This window comes from Mus musculus, chromosome 7, assembly GCF_000001635.26.
Source record: "Mus musculus strain C57BL/6J chromosome 7, GRCm38.p6 C57BL/6J".
NCBI classification, from domain to species: Eukaryota; Metazoa; Chordata; class Mammalia; order Rodentia; family Muridae; genus Mus; species Mus musculus.
Window position 1 is genome coordinate 10,036,700 of NC_000073.6, and position 17,414 is coordinate 10,054,113.

Genomic DNA, 17,414 nt, shown 5'->3' on the forward strand with positions numbered 1-17,414 from the left:
AGCAGAAAAGGAACACTTCCTCCTTAGACAATTGGCCAATCGCTTGAAGAACAGCTGAAAAAAAAAAGGCAGTATTTTGTTATGTGTGTGCTCCTACTGGAAATCAGAAAATAATTTCTGATTTCATCCTTGCTGATTATTTAGTTAGTCTGTGTTTCTGATTGATTATTTGATTTGATAGATTGTTTCCATATCTAACCCTGTCTGACCTGGATCTCATTTTTCTACACAAAGTGATGGATTCAACTGCCTTATCAACTTTTTTTTTGGAAGTTACCATGGGGAAATCTCCATGAGAGCAAAATGATGAATAAGATTGTAATAATTAGAGAGTTTAATTCTGTGAGAGGAAATGAAGCAAGTGAATGAGTGCAAGATTTGTGGACTCTATACAGAAGTTCAGTAGATATGATACTTCATGACATCACTAGAGCAACCAGTGAGAGTGATTCTAAAACTGGACACATTCACTATAACCCAATATTTGGTGGATATGTACCAAATTTACATTTTACATAATTCCTGAATTATTCATTCAGAAATTTGATTTTTCTTTGATCTTTTGGGTAGAATTACTCTCTTTGATGTTTTGGGTAGAATTTCTTTCTGGTCTCATTAAAATGATATAAATCTTGGGTGCAAAAATACATCCAAGCATCCCTGCACTGGATGCCAAGATGGAGAAGATCTCCACAGCAACCATGACCTTGCCCTTGGTGCTATGGTAGACAGGGAGGAAGGTGACCCAGACACTGAAGAACACTAGTATGCTGAAGGTCAAGAACTTGGCTTCATTGAATGTGTCAGGCAGATTCTTGGCCAAGAAAGCCAAAGTGAAGCTTCCAAGTGCCAGGCAGGCCAAGTATCCAAGAACACAGTAGAATGCAGTAACTGAGCCCTTGTTGCACACAATGATGATGTGGCCATGCTGAGAGTGTTCATCAATATCAACAAAGGGAGGAGAAACTGCTAGCCAGATTGCACACAGAACACATTGAAATAGGGAACATATGGGAATAATGTAGTTGGGTGTGCCTGATACAAGGAATTGTCTCAATCTTCTCCCTGGGTCTGTGACTTTGAAAGCAAGAACCACAGTGACTGTTTTCGCCAGAACTGTGGAAACAGCCACAGTGAATACAATTCCAAATGTGATTTGTTGTAAGACACAGGTGGCTCTGTTAGGATGGCCAATGAAGAAAAAGGAACACAGAAAACAGGACATGAGTGATAGCAATAATATGTAGCTGAGGCTTCTGTTATTGGCCTTCACAATAGGAGTGTCATGGTGCTTCACAAAGACACAAAGTACCAGAGCTGTGAATGCAGAGAAACAGAAGGCCATTAAGGCAAGTACCATCCCCAAGGGGTCTTCATAGCTTAGAAAGGTGACACCTTTTTTAATACATTTGTTCTGTTCTGTGTTGGCATATTGGTATTCTGGACAATTCACACATTGATCCATATCTGATTTCCAAAGGAAAACTTAGTTAGGTCTGCTTAAGAAATATTATTGTCAATGTTTTTCAAGTAAGGGTAATGAAAGAAGTCTTGCAATGCTGCCTTTGATGCTGAGAATGTAATGTGAAGGAAATTGCTGCTGAGCATTGCTTTCAATTCATAATGTCCATAAAAATTTAAAGGAAAGAAAACCAAGCAATTTTTTCTTAGTCTAGTTAACGTTTTGTATCATTTATGATGTTATTAGAAAGGGGCTTGTGGAGTGTGTCGGTGACAGGGGAACCAAGCCCTGAGGACCAGCAAAAAGAATATAAACAGGTAACCTCAAGTAATAGGAGGGTGGGTGGACCCACCAAAATGCACCAGAGACTTGGGAGGTCCCAGACCTTAGATGAAATGTACTACATTAGATAGAGGGAACGTACAGAGCCCACCTCTAGCGGGAAGACAAGACATCAAGTGAGTGATGGGGTTCCCATCCCATAGTCACATCTCTGACCCATAATTGTTCCTGTCTGAATGCAAGGATGAAATGGAGAGGAGCCTGAGGAAAAGAAGGTCCAATGACAGGCCCAAAGTGGGATCTAGGTCAAGAGGAGGTCGTATTGCCTCACATTTTACTGAGGCTCTGGAGCACTCACAAAAAGGATCTATCATGACTGCCCTCCTAAATAGTTATTTGCACCCAAACAATGGTCAGAAGCAACTATCCCTTGAATTAGGGAAGGCTTAAAGCAGCTCAGGGGAAAGGATATCTTGCAGAAGGACCAGCACTCTAAATTAATCTGGACCCCAGAGATCTCTCAGACACTGGATAATCAAACAGAGAGCATACACCAGTTGATATGGGTCCCTCAATTCATATACAGGAGAGGACTACCATGTCTGTGATCATACAGAAATGATGCACCTAACACTCAAAAGCCTGGAGGCCATAGGGAATTTAGAGGTCAGGTGTGGGGGAGGATGGGGGGATCAACATGAAGACAGTTGGGGTGGGGAGAATGTGTGGAATGTGAAGTATTGGATGGTGTATGTGGGCACAGGGAATGGAATATGAAATGTAAAATAAAAAATAATGTTATAGAACGCAAAAATGCCCTTAGCCATTTTTTTGTTCTATGTTGATATCAAGTAGATTATTTAAATCAGAGAAAATACATTCATAAACCACAATGTGGTTTGGTCTATTTTATAACTACAAAACACTACACTCACTGTTTTCTGAGATCACTGACTATTTTATGAATTTATTCCCTGTGACACATTGAGTCTCTGTCCTCTACTGGGACAAGAAGTATAAGAGCTACTCAAGAATTCTCTAGCTCAAACTCCTTGATATAGAAACAACACTAAATTAAACAGATCTGCTGTGTGTATGTGTAAATATTGATATGTGTGTGCACATGCCAAAGTAGCACTTGCATTATTGAATTTAAGTGATTCCTGTAACAAGTGATATGAAGAAGTTTGAATATGAGAGAAAATATAATGCTTATGTTTGAATAGCAGGAAATGTTAATGAAATAAGCCCTAAGAAGTATCCTCCTCTGGCAATAATTAATCAAAAGTTCTGGTTATAGTTCATGAGATGCACTAATTTTAGCACTGAAGGAAAAAATTATCTCTGTAGATACTTTGTGCTAAAAGATCCTGCATGGTCCTCTTAATAGTGCATACTTAGCATTTTCTCATATATTTGCATTTTTTTGTCTTCTATATAAATCTTACAGAGAACATAGATTTTGCACCTAGCAGTCTCATGAGCTAATCCAGCAGATTAGAGGTTATATTCAGTTCTTCATGGGCTCCTATTGTGACTGAAATCTAATGTAAACATAGTTTTACGATAGATTATTTATTTGGAAAATCTTGGGCAGAATTCTTGCAAATTACAGTTATATTTTCTAAAGTATTTCTTTATGAAATATAATCTTCCATGAATTTGCAATAAGTCAAGATGAGGGTTAAGTCACAGGATATGTTGTTTGTTTTTGCAAGACTTTTTTTAAAGGATTTTTGTATCTACAACTAGTAAATTTGATAAGTAATATATTTTATATCTGCAGTTTCCTTTGAGTTGACTTCATCATCCCAGTGTGGTACAAGAGAAATACATATTTGTAGTATTTATCAGAGCAGCAAACACTCACTTGTCTCATTAGAAATTTCATTTTCAGGGCAGGGGCTGCAAAAAAAACAGCAGGATGCCATTCCCTCCTTCCACAATCTTCTGAATCCAGGACTACATTCTGCACTGCACACAGAGGATGGCATCTGAGAAAAAATTAGACATATGCTGATAACGAGTTTCATATATTTCTTTTATGTTTTATATTAGCACTTTAAGATTTCAATAAGCTCATTTTTGCACACTATCTGATTGACATTTCCCTATGTCCATTATTTAGTGGCCAGATATGAATTTTGGAAATGCATTGAGGAAATGTTGTATAGTTTCTAAGTGTCTAGTAATTCAGAAAAAACAGCTGATTTTTGAGCTGTGTGTAAAAACTACAGAAGTTTCAACCTGTTGCTTTTCAGTTACTTATGTTCAACTTGGTACTAAGTACTGTGAACAAACAGAGGAAACTTAGCAGATATTCTCTCAGCCAACACTAGCCTGTCCTCATCTTTGAAGATTTTCTTAATTGGTAATTGATATAGGAGTGCCCATCTCACTGTGGGCAGTTGGGCCAGTAAGTAGTCTTCTTTTAAGATCTATTCTTTAGTTCCAGTTTCCAGATATCCACACTTGTCTTTCTAGGACTATAGGCCATATCTCAAATCACACCTTCGTTCTCACTTTGCTGATTATCAAAATTGGATTAAAGCAACAGAGAAGCAAGTTAGTATTTGAAATATTTGAAACAGGAAAAACATGTCCTTAAGTCACAGATAACTATGGCATCAAATAAATTACTATTGCAAAGCATGAGAAACTGTATATAAAAAACAGTGGACTATGCAGACACTGGTTTAATATGGTTGGAAATGATATGTTAATGTGTAGTGACTTTGAATATGGAGTGTTCCATGACATCAAAATGCTCTACAGTGGCTTCAAATGCTGGAAAAAGGCTAGATACAAATTAGATTGTTAAAATTTAATTGAAGATGTGAAGCATTCTTTCTATGTTTTTGGTTTTGTTGAAACAGGATCTCACCATGAAGTACACTAACATTACCAATGAAGATGAAAGTATATTTTCTCTTTTCTCCCATCATTTTCTTTAAATGTATGTCAACCCTTTGTAATATTTGAAAGACTATTTTGAGTTAGAATAAGGAAAGTGGGCATAACTTTGTACTTTATGTTAATTTATTTTAAGGTAGTGTTTCCATATCACACATGGCTGGTTTGTACTCACAATATAGGGCAGACTGTCAAGAAACAGACAGAGATTTCCAGATTTCTGCCTCTAAAGTGCTTGGATAAAACATGAAACCACAAAAACAACCTGACATTATTTCTGATTTTCATGGATAATAACTTTCTCTTCATGTATTATAGTATTGTCATTAGTTTTTTGAAAGAAAATGTTTTATATCAATAAGTGTTCCTTCTGTTCTATCACTATTTTAGTTTCTTTATCTCTAAATGAATGTTGGACTTGGTTAAGAGCCATTTCTGAAGGTTTTTGTAAAATAATGTAATTCCATATTTTGTGGTGTACTACTTTTAATGGATCTACAGATATTGAACTATACTTGCATCCCTGGAATAAATTCTCCCTGGAGAAAGAGAATAGTGGAAGGGGAAAAATAAGAGAAGAATCAGGTATGAGAGGAGGTGGAAGATATGTACAAAGGTCAGGAAATTCAACAGAGGTGTGTAGCAACTAGGGACAGGGAACTGTTTGTAGCAACCAGAAAGTCCCAGATGCCAGGAAATCAAGAGCATTCCAGGACCTACAGCGATGATATTAGCTGAAATATCCCAGAATCAGGAAGGAGAATCGGTCGAGTCAATAGCCAGAGGTTAGGCATGGCCCCCAATTGAGGGATAGGGCCACCCACACATCTCCAAAATTTTAACCCAGAATTGTTCCTGTCTAATGTAAATAATGGGACAAAGAGTAGAGCAGAGACTGAATTAAAGGCCACACACAGCCTGCCCCACCTGAAGATCGATCACAAATGCAGATACCAAACCCAGGCACTATTGTGGATGGCAAGAAGTGCTTGTGGACAGGAGACTGATACAGCTGTCTCCTAGGAGGCTCTGCCAGATCCTGACCAATACAGATGTTGATGCTCACAGTCAACCATTGGACTGAGCACAGGGACTCAATGGAGGTGTTAGGGGAAGGACTGAAGTAGTTAAAGCTTCCTATCTGTCATCAATGGAAGGGGAGTTCCTTGGTCCTGTGAAGGCTTGATTCCCCAGTGTAGAGGAATGCTTGGGTGCTGAAGCAGGAGTAGGTAGGTGGGTAGGGGAGCACCTTCACAGAAGCAGGGTAAGGGGGGATGTTATAGTGGATTTGCAGAAGGGAAACAGTGAAAGGGGACAAAATTTGAAATGTAAACAAATGAAATCTCCAATTTATAAAATTGAAAAAATCCACAAATACAAAATCACCATAAAAATGGGAGTATATTTCATGGGTAGCTTCTAGCCTAACACATAGTAGGTTCAATCTTCAACCCTAATAATGTAATAAACAACTGTAATATAAAAGCAGTTTTATTTAGTAAGGCTTTACATGTCATACTACTATTAAGCTAAAGGCAGCTGGGCAGTGATGGTGCATGCCTTTAATTGAAGCTTTTGGGAAGAAGAGGCAGGCAGATTTCTGAGTTTATGGCCAGCATGGTCTACAGAGTGAGTTCCAGGACAGCCAGGACTATACAGAGAAATACTGTCTCAAAAATAGTAAAACAAAAAATCAAAACAATATAAAACCCAAAACAGAAACCAAAAAACAAAGCAAAAGGCATTAATGCTTTTTAAGAGCCAAACAGTAATCAGTTTATATGCTCTTATAAACATGTTAGTTTATAGTATTATGTTCAGGCTATTGTCATGCTTATTGAAAATTGTTAACCTAATTTTACATCATGAATAGAGCTATAAAATACTAATTTTTATAACTTTCTTATTTAAACATGAATCTTAATGTATTCATTTTCTGACAATTAACATAGAAGTTTGTAACAAAAATCAAGATAACTATTCTTTAGAACACCACTCTACTATAATGTGACCTTGAAGGGAAAAAGTCCAATAGGGAAGTAAAAATCAAGCATAAACCACCACTTAAGACGACCTGATGAAAACTTTGTGATGCTTCAGGTAGAGAAAACTCAGAATAAGAGCTCACTCAGAATGTCTGGAGAAAGAATGTATGTCAAAAGATAATTCCCCATTCCTACATTCCTGTAGTAGGTCATGCAATTATGTTTTAAATGTGAGAAATAAAGAAAGATTTAGGATATACAACTTGAAAATTAACCCTGATAATAAAACTAGGTTTGTTTTTGTCTTTAGCCTCTTTTAAAAAGTATACCAGTTGAATGTTAGGAATATAATTGCATTTTTTTTTACAAAAGCCCTACTATATATCAGTTACAAAGGTAAAAATAATATATATATATATATATATATATATATATATATATATATAAACTTGCTGTTTACTCACTGTTTCTCCATATAAAATATTTAAGTATACTGTGATAAATGAGGCTTATATGTCCATGCAGTGTGCCACATGGACACATATGAGGGATATCTAACTCTCATTTATGGTCAAGTAGTACTTCCTAAATATGTTATAAGAAGCACAACTCCAAAAATGATTATTTTCTGAGTGAATGATAGGAAGTTGACAAAAATCCAAAGTAGGGAAAAGAATGAGCAATCCAGGAGTATCAGTAGTTTTTGAGGAATATTTACTCAAATATATTAGCAAGCATAACTGAGAATTGATCTCATCCCAGAAACATCAAAAATCCTGTCTACAATAGATGGAATAGTCAAGTGGAAACAATGAGTTGGTCTCATTTGGATCAAATGTCAATGTGATTGTATTATAACTCTTATGCTCCCAAGGCCTGAGGACATTCAGTTTACATAAGATTAATTTCCAGCTAGAGGAACAGCATTTGTGAGTCACAAAAATTTTCTTACTGTCCCTTGTATTTGGGAATTGTGTTATGTTTAATCAGTGATAAAAGAAGATACCAACAGAGTTTGACTACCAGATTTTTGTGTTTTGGCTGGCAAGGATAATCTATTTCAGGGTTTTTATGTAGAATTCTCATTGACATATAACTTGATTTTGTCCAAGGAATTCCGTTTGGAGTTTGACATTAATAGTTTATAGGAGCATCTTATTATGTTTATCACATGTAAATATGGAATAAATAACTGGCATTAATAATTCCATATGTTCTGATTATAGAATTTACAATTTAAAGTATAGTGTTCTTAGTACTAAACCTGGAATAAATATCACTGAATTGTCTATCACTAACTCATGCTTTACTCACTACTATTCATATGAGGTATGAGATCGGATTTCCTGGTCTTTTCACCTAGCATCGTTTCATACAACTACTTACCATAATGTATATGCAAATTTTGTCCTATTATGATGGCTTAGATTTTGTTTAATCTTGTTTTATTTTAGTATTCTCCTATAGAATCCTGTTATTTTCTAATGAGTGACAGAAAGTGGATCTGATGGAAAAGGCAGTTGGGAAGTAAATAGGAATATTAACTAAGATATATTTGCCAGCAAAGCTGACAGTTGGTCACATTCCAATAGAAGGGAGTAAAACTGTAATTAGGATATATTATGTGAGGATAACAATTTTTTTTCAAAAAATAAAACAATCATAATTTCAAAAAAATTCTCTCTGTTCTCAGAGAATGATCTTTCTGTTGTGTGTTGTGTTCTTTTGTTACGTGTTTTTGTCAAGTATTATTCCATACATATGTATCAAATTCTTGAATTACCTTTTTCCCCCTTATTAAACATTATAATGTTTTCCTCCAGTTTTTTAAGAAAGAAAAGTTCTTCTCTTGTATATGAATGTGTCTTCCTACCCTCTGCAGGCAACTTAGGAATGCCTTAAAAAATAAATCAGCCTCGTTGACCTTGATTTCATTTAGAGAACATTAACAAAATTGTTCAGTTATAACAGAAAATTATTTGTTGCTTTTGCTTAGTTGCTGTTTTTTCTGTATTTGAGGTGTGTTAATAGCCATTTGTTTGTTTGTTGCTCTAGTGATGTCTATAGGCTCCTTTGACCTTCTGTTCATCTTACTTAAAAGTGTTAAAGGGATTCTTCCATATTATTAAAAAGTGCTGTTCTTGAGAACATGAATTTCTATAGTTGTGTTCATTAGTGATTGTGGTGAGTGTCCTCTTATTACATGGGAAACAATTTTGGATACAATGGCAAGAGTTAGCTAGTATGACTGTTGTTATTTCATAACTTTAATATTAGACTCTATCATATGAATATCTGTTCCAGAGGTTTAATTAAGGGAGGAGATTACATTGTCAAAAGAGCAATTATATGAGGAAAAATATGTTAAAGGAAAGAATATCAAACAGTGGTGAAGAACAGTTTTTTATTTATTAAATGTCAGATAATGGTTCTGATATAACAAAGGTATATTTTATGCATGTTTGAAATCTTCAAATTGGTAAAAATGTCAAAAATAAAAAAAATTATACAGGAGACTAGAAATTGGTTTCTGATGTGACATAATTGTTCATTTCAATATGTTGCCATGAATCCACTTGACACTGTTTACTGCTGTCTATAACAAACCAGTAAGTTAGTATACACTCACCTTTCTACTTCCTGTGGCCACCTCAAGCATGTCTACATATAAGTGAAAGTTTCGACCATGTGAAAAATATGGGCTGAACTTTCCTAACTTCACCTTAATCCCAAGGTGTTGTGAGAGATTCTCAAAATGAAAAATGTCATAGTCTTCCTGCATTATTACTCTTTGTTTCATAATCACTTTGTCCCCAAGAGTATTAGTGAAGTGGATCTTTCTAAGAAAGGAGTTTACCTAAAATACAAGCATTACCCTATTATGTATATAAAATTCCTTCAAGTCATAAAATGCATTCTGATTTTATAGCAAAGGCAACTATGTTTAAAGAAAGACAGAAAGAGAGAAATCACAACAAAGCAATTGGATAAATAAAATTATCATAATATTACAAGAATTTCAATTCTCTCAGTGAAGAATACCAAACACAGAAAAAAAGCAAAATCAAACACAGGTGTGCAACACATACACATTAACACTGAGAGAGGCTCACATCTTTTCTAAGTCACGCATATAAAATACAGTTATATATTTATTTAAAAACAAATATACATACATGTTGAGAAACATGTGTAAATATTCAGGACCATAAAAGACAAACATATTCACTCAAAAAAAAAAAAACACAGACATGAACTCACAAAAAAAGAATACACTGGCACAATACAACCACACACACACACACACACACACACACACACACACACACACACACTGACATCAAAACACTGGGAGAGGCATAAATATATAAGCACCAGCCATGAATGATATTGACACACAGAGAAATTTATACTCAAACCTAAATACAAAAAGGCAGGCAAAGTCCATGCCAAATACAAAGAAATAGGCAGACTCATACAGAGTAAAGCAGGTACAAATCTGTATAAGTACATATAAACACTCACAAAATACATACAATGTAAACAAAGAAACCTACTCTGACACAACCACAAAGAAACATATGCACATATATGAACAAACACTTATAGAAAGAAATTCATACATAGGAAAAATTGTTGCTTACTTCCACTTTCATATAGACATAAACATGTATGTTGAAAGTATCAGAAATATAAACACAGATACACAGAAAGAGTAGAAAATATACATATACACAGTGAGAAACATACATTCACACATATAAACATTTTTCTACAGACAGAACTAAATACCAACACTATTTCTTGTTTAGTTACTCTCAGAAAACACAGATGTTCTCCAGAGCCTGTACCTTTGGCAGAATCACTGGAGACCACTCCTTAAAATGATTTCCATATGACCGAAAAATATAGATAAATAATCATCTTCTCATCACGGAGAAAATTAATGAGTAAGGACAGTTTATATCCAATATTGGAAGGGGTATGCTAATGGATATTCACATGCTCTGTATAAAACCACCCATTTTCATTTCTAGTCTATGAATTCTTTTTCCATTCACATTCATAATAATCTCTAGATTGCCTTTCTTTAAGGAAAAATATTCAGAAACCTATTACTTTGGAAAATATTTCCTATTTCTTTAAATCTGGGCATCTGAGAGACTCTAAACATTTCTGCAATTGAAAACACCAAACCTCGCCCAATAGAAGAAACTTTACCTTCAAGCAGTGAGAACTGGCTCCTTTCCCATTGTCTACTGCCTGATTATCAACCTGCTGCAAATTCATCTCATGGAGTGCATGGGCTACGGCATACACAGCATTGTATATGTTATGACTACTCTCACTAAAGGCCATGTCAAATTTCTGTTCCATTAGCCAATCAAATGAGGCATTGGATGAATTGCTCTTCAGCATTTTACAGTTAGATGCTGAGGATTCATATTTAAAGTATTTCCACTCTGGCATTACTAGATATAAATCTTTGCTTCTGAGATGGAACCAAGTCTGTACAAAATTTTTAAAGCCAGAAATCCCACCATGGTGGGGTAGGAAAGTAAGTGATCCATAGAATGTGCCATGAGTTATGTCTCTCTTACTGGTAGGGAAATTCCATTGCTTTGTGGTGATCCATATTCTCTGTAAAACTGGAGGTTCCCACATTCTGAAGATCAAATCAATGAAATTGATTGTTTCCTCATAAATGATGATAACATTTGAGGATGACATCACAATTTGTTGGTAGTACATTTCAGTTTTTTGTTCTAATAAAATGTCATCAACAGAGATCATTTTCACAAAGGCAAAGCAAATTTCCTTGTTTCCACTCTGTTTTTTCAACTCTAAAAGAAATTGGTTTCCTTGATCATCATCTGGGATGAGAAGGCCAATCCAATTCCAGTTGAAGTAATGTATGAAGGAGACCATTGCCAATGCTAGAGATGTGTCCTTTGGGGCCATCTGATAGAGATAGGGATATTGTTCATCATCACTGAAGGTAGAATGGAAAGGTCCATAGGTAAGCTGAAGGATCTACAACACAGAGAGCACCATGAGGTGTAGTGCAATTTGTAATCATATTTACCTGCAAACTGTTGATTACCTGTGAAGTTTTATCTCTAATTCAAATGTGCAAACATTGGAAGCCTGGCACATCCACTTCTAATGGGAACAGCAAGCATAGCTGTTTGACAAGAAGTAAAAAATGTATTTGCATGTTATAATATCTTCCTTTCTATCTTTCAGTTTTAATCTTGATATCCATGTTTTCAATATTTGAAGGGATTTTGATACTTTTACAATTTGGGGATATTTGATTAATATTTTTTTAAAGAAGGTGTTTATGCTATAATCCAGGATTCCTTCTATGATTGAGCAGGAGAGTCCTGTACATAATACTGATTTAGCATTTTGAAGAGATATTCTTATATTGCCCTACTTGAAGGTAATATTGTACACTACAGTTTTGATTCACATAAAAATGCCAGAGATCTCTTATTTAGACTAAGGTTCTGAAATATTCTGGCAATGTCTGTCTCTGTGCCTCTTCATGAGACAGATAATAGGATCAAAGAAAGTGTAAAAATTTAAACATAATTTGGCACCCTAAAAGTGTTAGCAGCAAATCAGATTAGAAAAAAACTCATACCCAGGTAATTATAGGGCAAAATAAATCAGACTATAAGTTGTACCTCTTGACGAAAATATACAGAAATAAAGTTAGTTTGGATGAAGTTATCTCCTATATCCAAAGTGTCTTATAATGATGGATAAACAATAGTGCAGAAAAATATGAAAGGATTATGTATCAGCTCCACATAACCCCTATTTCTTAGAGAAGTTCACTTGTGAAGTTCTAATCTTGTATTTTATGGCATGGAAACAACAGAAAATAAAAAAAAAACTATATAAGACATAGCAATAAATTTCACAGAGATATAGAATTATTATATTATTGAAGAAAAGGACTTACTATATCTACAACACTATGGGCCTAAATTCTTTGCCAGAGATCTAATGCCAATTTAAATTCTGACTCTAAATAGTTATACACTCACAGGTAGTCAAATGGTCAACTCCACATACTGGATTGGAGTTTTTCATCCTTTCTCGTTGCTAAAATGTCATGAGTAGCCAGGCTAAGAATGGTATTTCAAGCCTTTGAAAAAAAAAAAAACTCCAGATATTTAAATGCTGGGTTATAGAGACATGTTGATAAAATTTATTTCTGTTTCTTCACAGTTTATCTCTGATGACAAAATTTATATCACTACCATGATTGTAAATAATAATGCTGTTATTTCAGTTTACCAATGATAATGTAAAATTGTGACCAAGATGAAGATCACACCTATCTGGGGACAGAAATAATATGCTCTATATCTTGGAACAGCACGAACAAATCTCTGCTTGCTGAGCTTGGTATAAATAATGAAACACTCTGACTCATAGTCAGTCAAGGCTGTAAGATTCTCTCTTGCACCATGCCCGACTTAATTCTACATGGCCTTCTCTATTCCTCCATGAAGGTATCTATCAACTTCTGGTGGTAGTCCCTAGTTGAAAGCCTATCATATTTCTGAATAGTAAGTATCCTGGAACTACCTAGATTGACATAACCATAAGTCCAACCACATCCATTAACTTTCTTAATAGCTATCAAAGTCCCCCAAAGAGACATGATGTTAAGAATTACTGGACGATGATAACTCACACGTGGAGATAAGAAGCTGTCCAGGAAGTTCCAGAAACTTAAAGATACCTCCCAATTGGGTCCTCTAAGCAGAAACGAACACATACTCTCTTCATTACAGAAATAGTTTGGGATAGGGCTTTGTTTTTTTTTATGTAATAAATATGGTGTAGGTATTCCAGTTTTTCCATCACAACGGCCCAAAGTGTATCTTATGATCAAAGACATATTTGGTAAAAGATTAGGATTCCTGTTGATTTCATCCATTGAAAAGACCAATGCCAAAGCATATTTGTGGTTTTTAGTTGTTTTTCTGTAAAAGAGTACAGTGTTTATTATGGACAGATGATTATACGTGAATATTTGTAGTCAGTGGAAGTTCTATGCTATACTGGAAATTTCTGTATCTGACATCTAAAGACTGGAACAAATGACTTTGTTGTGAGATTGGATTGACAGAAGAACCTGGAATATAGAAAGCACTTTAAAAGTTCATGATGGTGTTGGTCCCATAAATAAGAGATGGTATTGACCACATCCACAGAGATAATTTCCATTTTTGTTTTTGAGTGCTTGATCAGAAGGTAAAGAGAAAACCACAGATATTGACAAAACAGTAATTTTGATCATGTCTTCGTTTTGAAATTATTGAGCAATATAAAAAACTTGTTATTTGAGCCACTGAGTTTATATTTTCTTGTGAAATTAACTGAATTTGTTAAGGAAGTAAAAACATGATTTATCAATGCCTAATGGTCTTTCTCCAGCAACATTTGATTCCTGTACTTACAATTACTTATAATTAGTGGTCAAAATTCTTGATGTGTCCCCTCATATCTATACTCATCTTGTTATTTTTTTCAATCTTAATGGAAAGAAAATCTTTTAGAAAGATTTATTTTAAATAAATTCAAAAATCAAATATGAATTTGGTAATTGATACGTGTCAATGATTAAGTTCGTATAAATTTGAGCAAGGATTATTTAGGTTATAAAATTGCAATACATCTAAATGTTTTATAAGATACCGTGCTGTAGACTACCCTCAGTTCAAACGCACAGGTATGTAGTAGTCCAAGGTATTTAGTGCAGAGATTAAGGGCTTGTCCCACCACCAATGTATCTTCCTACTACTTTTTATTTACAAAATAATTGATGTATTCACTCTGAGTACTTCATTCAGTATAAATTAATTTATAGGAAATATATTTGACAACCTTTCCAGGTACAGTAAAACAATACTAGCATCCTATTGAGAACTAGGAAAATAAGGAATTTGCAGTATAATTTGTATATGCCAGTATTATATGCTTATAAAATGAAGAGATTTTGGTGTAAATTTCTAGAATATGTTCTTTTTTGTTAAAAGAAAAAAAGTGGGCCACTAGGCAATGGGAATGAAATAATACCATGTTGAGATTGTTGATGTTTATGTAGAGAAAAATATTTCCTGTTTCATCCTTGTCATTTCATATAATCTTATGAATAAACACTAAATATGCACCTACATATTTAATGAATGAAATGAAGTAAATTCAATTAGGTTTTCACTAAAAATTATACAACTATTGTGTTTTCATTCTATAACCAATAAAATGGGTCATGTTTGAATATTCTTTATTACCACACACACACACAAAATGTCAATTAAAATTTTACTAATATAGAAAAGGAATTTGAGAGTAGACATTGTACAATTCTCAAACTTCTTCCTACAAATAAACTTTAGGAAACATCACTTACTTAAGCTGTCTGTGTAGCCTAGTAGTCTAAAGGGCTGTGTATTAAAGCAATGATCAGCAATCCACAAAAAATGGGTATTGATACAACATTGAGAACATGTGTACTAATATTTACTAAAATTATTGAAAGAAGTTTCACAAGATTTAAATGTTTTAAAAGGGTCAGAAATTAGCCAACTTAGACATGAAAATAGAGAAGATATTTCCCTTAATGACAAAAAAAAAAAAAAAAAACAAAAAAAACAAAAAACAAAAAAAAAAAACCTAATAGGAAGCTCCCGGTATTACTGTTCTCAAATGTTCCAACTATCCCACAATACAACTGTCACTCATGCCAGTGACAAGGGACATAAGCAGTAGCCACTGTTATTGATACTCTGACTATTCAAAGAATGTAATCATATCACTGGATTCCATATGTTCCAAGTATGGTTTATTCTAAAGAGAGAGTCCTGAGCTGAACTTTATAAAACATAAAAGCCAGTAATTTTGCATGAACAGTGTGAAGCATGAAGCCACAGTGCTTTTAGATTTTATCTTTTAAAACAATTTGCTGTCTTAACTCCCAATGAGGTAAATATTCCTTGCTCATATACATACAAAATAATCAGTCCAGGCATTGATACGAAATAGGAATTTCTGAGTGTAAAGATCTCTTTCTAAACCTGATGAAGCTTTCAAAATCAATAAGTGACCACACACAATAAATTTGAGAGAGTAAGTTTGTATGTATGTAAAGTTTTTGACAACTATATGTACCACGAATATTACTGGAACCAGCATCAGCATATGCTCTAGGAGCAACACACTTATGGAAAGACTGTCAGCACAGTTCATGAGCATTTATTTACATTAACTTGAGATAAAACATAATGCAATATTACAGGATCAATGTCAATGCCATCACTGTCTAGAGTGCAATATAAACTGTCAAAAGGCAGGCTATATGTTAAGGATCAATGTAGATATTCCTTTATTCCTAAGCTTCCAACCTTTAAATCAGAAGCCACCTGAAAGAAAACCAAAACCTGAACTGGATTCATTAAAAGGAGAAAATAGGATCGAAAATGTAAAGGAATTAAGGTTGGTTCTTGGTGTTCAGACTTAGCAACAGGACAGAAGTCTAAAGAATTTGACTAATATCCTCGGGGCACTCAAGAAGTACTGAAGTTGTCATTTCAATTTGAAACTCAAATTTACTTACAGGAAATTCAGAGTCTTGTTGAAATAATCTTTCTCAATAGGTTTCTGAACTGCTGCCAGGATGAAAGGACAAGTTAATCCCAAATATTCATCCTGAATTTCATTCAAATTTATTCTCCAAAAGCACCTGGGATCAATGAAATTGGCCATGAAAAGTGGAATGTTAAGGAAGAAGAAGACTCCCATCAAAGTTAACATATTTTTCCTGCGTTAAATCTGGGCAGTATAGATTGTGATGAACCATGCATATCAGCACATCAAATTTCTGCTTGCATTTATTTCTTTGTGCAAAGGTGAGGTTTATTGCATATTCATGACTCATTCTATTTTCAGGTTTCTCCTCAGCCCTGGAAGAAACTTAAATACTTTCTTCCCTGGGGCTCTGCAACTGGTGTCCACAGCCCATTTAATAAACACATGTAGGTAAATACTTAGGAGGATAATTCATTCTCAGTCTCCATGATATCATTCATGTTTGTGAATCTGTGGAAGGAAACCCCCTGTGTTCAAATTTAGTCCTTGGAAAGTTTCAACAATCTGCTTATGTGAACACAGTTAGAAATGATGTCAGTGGATTGTATCACATTATTCACAGTGAGACATCCAGTAATAGCAAAACTGGACCTACTGAGAACACACAGGACACTTTATTACACAGTCCAAGTCATGCAGAGGCAGACTCATGTTTATAGTCACTGAGATCCACAGACCATGTACAGTGTGGACTATGTCACTAAGTGACAGAAATATATAAACAAGCCCTGTGCTTCCATTATCTTGAAAATCTATAAACAGATCAATTCTCAAGTATATGTAATCCAGCTTTATCTGAAATCATACATTCTTCACATATCCACCGTTAATTTACATGGTAAAGATTGAGTATTAAAGGCTCAACAAGACCCATTAAATATACCATGCTTTGTTCTTTATTTCCAATAAAATAAAAGTCACTCCACGTTCCAAAAAATAGTTAGTAATGAAAAAAATCACGTTAATATTTGAGTTCCAAACCATTATCTTCCTCCCACGTGCTCAATTTTTTTTTCTACTTAATATCCTAGGCTGACGCATCTATTCTACATTACATTTTTTCCTACATTGCTTTTTGTCATTTTACATTGAGGGAGTGG

General features: G+C 34.5%; 1 protein-coding gene across 1 annotated transcript; it reads right to left on the bottom strand.

The window, feature by feature from the left end:
* Positions 1-535: 535 nt before the first annotated feature.
* Vmn2r50 (vomeronasal 2, receptor 50) lies at positions 536-16,479 on the bottom strand. The gene is made up of 6 exons (NM_001105178.1): positions 16,283-16,479; positions 13,358-13,649; positions 10,864-11,676; positions 9,272-9,499; positions 3,615-3,738; positions 536-1,467 (listed from the first exon to the last, which is right to left on the bottom strand). Exons 1-6 carry the CDS (start codon positions 16,477-16,479, stop codon positions 536-538), a joined length of 2,586 nt encoding a protein of 861 aa, NP_001098648.1.
* Positions 16,480-17,414: the final 935 nt, after the last annotated feature.